Source organism: Medicago truncatula, chromosome 4 (genome assembly GCF_003473485.1).
Source record: "Medicago truncatula cultivar Jemalong A17 chromosome 4, MtrunA17r5.0-ANR, whole genome shotgun sequence".
NCBI lineage: Eukaryota > Viridiplantae > Streptophyta > Magnoliopsida > Fabales > Fabaceae > Medicago > Medicago truncatula.
In genome coordinates, this window is record NC_053045.1 from 59,552,352 (window position 1) to 59,557,819 (window position 5,468).

At 29.9% G+C, this 5,468-nt stretch overlaps 1 protein-coding gene across 1 annotated transcript; it reads right to left on the bottom strand.

Moving 5' to 3' along the window:
- Positions 1–2,260: 2,260 nt before the first annotated feature.
- On the bottom strand, positions 2,261–4,997 carry LOC11425404 (protein TIFY 3). Its single transcript, XM_003609867.3, has 5 exons — positions 4,718–4,997; positions 3,401–3,506; positions 3,134–3,320; positions 2,740–2,797; positions 2,261–2,625 (listed from the first exon to the last, which is right to left on the bottom strand). The coding sequence occupies exons 1-5, from the start codon at positions 4,801–4,803 to the stop codon at positions 2,526–2,528; spliced, it is 537 nt and encodes a 178-aa protein (XP_003609915.1). The 5' UTR covers positions 4,804–4,997; the 3' UTR covers positions 2,261–2,525.
- Positions 4,998–5,468: the final 471 nt, after the last annotated feature.

A 5,468-nucleotide genomic window follows, 5' to 3' on the forward strand; every position in this document is an offset into this window, starting at 1 on the left:
TTAAAAACTAAAATAAAAAATAAATATAAAACACCAAATTAAAATATAACCCTAAAATTTTAAACTATAACATAAACATCATACAAACATTCTAACTAAATTAAGCAACTAACATTTACTCTAAAAATGAATTATACTATGTAAATCTACTCAAAAACTAAAATAAAATAAATCTACTCAAAAACTAAAAAAATAAAAATATTTATAACAACTAAAATGTAAGTTAATAACATTATAATTACTTACTTGTGATTTTGTTGAATAAATTTGGTTGGGTTTTTTAGAGAGATTTCGATTTTTTTTTTTTTTGGAAGATGAGATGAATAATGGATGAGAGAGCTTCTTCCAGATTTGTAGCAGAAGATCCTCGACAGTTAACTGCAGCCGGTTTCTCCAAAATTCGGCAGTTAACTCTCGAGGAGTATTTATGTAAATTACTGGTGTTTCTCAGCCTTTGCATATGTGTTAACAACAATTTTCATATACTTAAGTGTGAGTAAGAGTTTTACATTAGATAAAAATGTGGATGTTGAACATTATATTATATAATTAAGTGAGATTATCTATATATCTAATATCTTAAGATTTTGAGTGAGTATGTCATGCTCAATTCATTTGTGTGGTTGCTCTTCTCTGTGATGATTTCTCAATCTCCCCTCATGACTCAAATGTGGTATACACCAATCAAATCATTATATCGATGATCTTCCTAACAATGTGGTGGTTAGACAACATGCCATGTTGATCTTGTGCCAACATTGGTGTAAGTGTGTATGTGTATATAAAGCTTCTGTTTGAGCCTTAACAATCCCAAATTAATGAATAAACTCACAATTGAGGGTGGATTATTAGTATATCAAGTGTGACCCAAGACTCCCATATTAGATGGGAAAAAAAAACTTAGACATTGTTAATCATCACATAAGTAAGCCGACTTGTATATTTAATATCTTCAAGCATTTATTTATGTGGGGTTAGTGAAAGCATAAATGATTTTTTTTTTGAAGGATGAAAGCATAAATGTTTAAACGGCATGAAATTCACGTTCCAATATATTACGTGGATGAAATATTTTGGTGTGAACCAACCGACAAGTAGCAGCAAGCAGTGTGTGATATTTATTTTCTTCAGTGGGTAGGGATGAGTGGTTAAGATTTTACCTAAAGTATATATATATTTATTTTATTTTATTTATTTATGTTATGAATTATTTAGCATATCGATAGGAAAAGATTATGAATGTTTCATGTGAAATTCACATGGCAAAAATATCATCATTCCTCTCAAAAACACAAATATCATCATAAAATATACACGTTATTTGGAGCCAAAATTTAATTCCCTCAAATATGAATTTTTTTTTTTAAGAGGCCCTCAAATATGAACAATTAATATTAATGTCTACCAAAAAATAGTCTTACATAAGTTTTTTTTTTACTCATACAAACTCTTTTTCTTTTTTTATTTTTTAAAAATGAACATTGCAAACAAAATTGCGTGAATTTTTTTTTTCTTTCAAGAAACAAAATTGCATGAATCTAATTCATATACACTAATACTATAAATATTTTTTACGTAATCATCATATTATTAAAAGATGATCGACTTTCATCATAGTTACTTTCAAAATCATGCATATGAGGCTATAATTTTTTTTATTGTAAAATATTTTACGTTGATGATGTATGAAAATTAAATTCAAAAGTTAAAATATATTTTACTGTAGAATCATATTTATTTTGCATAAATGCGATTCCTTAGATTTTTCTTGAAAAAAATAATGTAAACAGTTAAATTATATATTTAGTGAATAGTGAAAAAACTTTGCACGAAAACTAAACCGAAATTATGAAGAAAAAAAATTCCTCATTCTTAGTTTTCTTAGGTTTTGTTTGAGAGTTGGGAGAAGAGGGTTCTAGAAAAAAGGAAGAAGCACGGGGGGAGGAATAGAATACATTTGAAGAGAAGGCTTTCCAGGTTAATTTTTTTATTCATAATACAAAATCCCCTTAATTTGAGGGATCTCAAAAATTATACTGGGGAAGGTTTATATGAATTTTTTCAAATTCAATATTTGTTGTTATAATATTCTTAAAATTAAAAATATATTAATCATAAATATTACTTTATCATTCTCTAAAAAAATGTAAATGATTTCTCCATTTTTCTGTATATTTCTCACCCCTCAAAGGTCTCCCTTCCCATCCAAACTCCCAAAATGGACGTTAGAAAATCTCGTCCTTAGTACAAAGGAAACAAATGGCATCATGAAAAATACATAATTGATAATCAATTGTACAGACACATTAATAACAATTTAAAAGGCATGTGTTCTGACTTCTAAGCATAACAGTGGATATTTGGTAGACATTGACAGTTACACATTAAGGTTCAATAATTATTAATTAGGCATATAACATGGTGTGGAGAACATAACATAACATAGTAATAAATACTAAGTTTCTTGCTGCTTGTACATGATGAATGCACATGCTATTGGAGACATACCACTTCAACCAACAGTATTATTTGCCCTCAAGTGACACCATTACTAGACTGAAGTTGTTATCACTGTTGTTAGCTGCTTTTGATGATGAAGAGGTATAAGGTGCTTTGCTACGTACCCTTTATTAAAGAAACAAAAATGGAATCAATCAAAAATTTCAGAATATAACAATCAATTACAACAATGGAAATTCTAAACATGACATGTTGCTGCTAGGTAGGTAGTACTACTACCTGATTCTCCTCTTCTCAAGAAACCTTTGAAGTGACTGTCTGCGTGCTAATGGAAATTCTGAAGACAAAATATCAACCAAAAGCCATAGAAGATTTAAATTAGTATCATATTGATTAATATATAGTACTTGATGAAGAAATGTATCTTTGGTTCCACACCGACCAAAATTGATTTTAAACGAATTGACTTAGCAACAAAAATTTAAAAAGAAAATATGAAATGCGTCTCTAATTCCGTCTAAAAAGATCAAATTAGTGAGAAAGTTCATTTTCCGGTTTCCAATTTTGGTTGTGAATTCTATGCTTGTAGTAGTGAGTGTTCGAAAAGTGTTTTTAAAGAGTGTGTTACTAACGCTCCTCTTTAGTAGTAATAATATAATAAAAGAGATAGCACCTTGCATCCTGCAAATGGAACTCTTCTCAGCAGCAGGAAAACCAACTGATGGGGGAGAAGGCAAATTGTCAGAGTTTCCTTGTGGAGAAGAAGGGGTGGTACTGGAAAAGAGTGAATTGAAGGGAATTCCACTTTTCATTTCAGAAGACTTGGCATTGGCAGAAGCCATCATCATTATCTCATGCACCTAAATTGTTAATAAGCAAAGAATTAATAAAGTAAACTAGTGAAGTGCTGGAATATTATCTTTCAACAAGTAGTGTTTACCTTTTCTGCAGGAATTCCATCATAGACACACATGCTTCCATTGTAGAGGATGGCAAACTGAGTTGTACCAGGGGTCATTGCATTTAGTCCAGATGTTGACAATGGCCTGAAGGAGAAAGAGGCAAAAAAGCACTTATGAAGTCTGTATTCTATTTGCTGAGAAATGTATATATTGTTTGGTGAAATCTCTACATCTAAGTTTAAGTTTGTTTTTGTGGGATTTGGTTTATGTGCCACAAACGAACCTCGTGACAACGTGTAAACCACATCTAGATTATCCAATCAAGATCGGATGGTCTAGATTTTAAACTTGACACTTGAAATATGTATTATCTTGTCGTGATCGGACAGTCTGGATGTGGTTGACTGCATATAGTCACATAGCACACAATCCAAATCGATTAGTTTGAGTCTGAGGTATGTAGTTCGAATGGTGAGTTAAGAGAAATCAAAAGTGCTTAAAGTAGGAGGTCTAGGATTTGAACCCAGGAAACTAACATAATCACTAACTTACAAATATTTTGCCAATAAAAAAAGTGGATTCTTAAACTGAAAGTGAGTTAAGCGAAACCGAAAGTGCGTTAAGTAAGAGGTCTAGGATTTAAACCCTAAAAACTAACATAATCACTAACTTGCTTATGTTTTCATTTTGCCTGTATAAAAAAGTAAGTTCTTGTTGTCATGTTGGTTGAGAGACCAAAATAAATTTCAAGATCTAAATTATTCAAGTCAAACCCAACAATCCTTTAACAAGAATTGAGAATTGAATACAAATTGGTTGTTATCTTTCTAGTAGACCACCGAAGTATCTATATATAGTTCTTTTTTCACTAGATAAAGATTATGGGTACATAATTATTATGTTTAGTTGGAGAATATTTATGATTCATATCTGCTAGCAACAGCTGTCTTGGTCTCAGATCTGATTTAGTATGTAAATTAAACTAGACCACTTCTTTGAACTAATAATTTCCATCTCAAGTTCATAATAAACAAAATTCCAAACACCAAACTAAAACATTCTCATAGCCTAGAAGAAAACATTTAAATCCAAGAAACTTGTTGTGCTTACAAGTTCATTCCTTTCAATTTTTTCTATGATTCCTATGCTTAATAATTAAAATCCCCCTTGAGGCTTTCATGATAATAATGGACAAAAAACACAATCAAATATGGAAAGGAAAACAAACATAAGGTATAAATAGAAATATTTAGCAAGACACATAATTTTACTTAACTTTAAGCCGAACTCTAGATTACTAAAGTATAGGATTAAAACCAAAAATACATATATGATATGAGTTATGAGAGAATTACCAGTTAGCAGCAGAGAAATGTTTCACGGACTCTTGATCACTGATGCTGTTAATGTCAATATTATTGATACTATTAGAAGTAGTCATGGCTAAGAAAGAATAAACTGAAGAAGATAACACAAATTTAAACAAGTAAATTGTTTGTATGGTTAGGGAGAGTTATATTTGAAAGCTGAGTTTAGTTGTATTGATTGTACTTGCAACTCTCTCATTGGTTGTGTTCTGGTGGGTCCCTCTCCTCTGCAGCTCAAACATTTATTTGTCTATTTTATTACATAACAAGCATGAGTTTTTTGTGCTTCAATTCCTTACCTTTTTATATAGATAGCTAGATAGGTAGTACTACTTTCTTTTTGGAAAATGTAGTTGATTGTTTGTTTCTTCTTCTTTCATGTTACATCCTATGGAAATCTCTACTATGACCTTTGGAATTAACATTATTTTCATTCATTTTTATTATAAAATATATTTATTTTTTTCAAATTTATCTACTACTTCCTCCGTTTTAAAATGAATGTCGCTTTAACCAATTGCATATATATTAAGGAATGGAATAAAGTAGTCAAATTTCATAACAATTTTATTAAAATAACCTTACTTTATAAGAAAAAGACTAACTTTAAGTTGCATTGAAAATTGTGTGAGAGAGAAAAGTTAAAGTATTTATTGAGGGTAAAGTTTGAAGGAAAAAATTAAAGTTGCATTAGAAATGTAAAGCGACATTCATTTTAAAACAATTTTTTTTTGTTAAA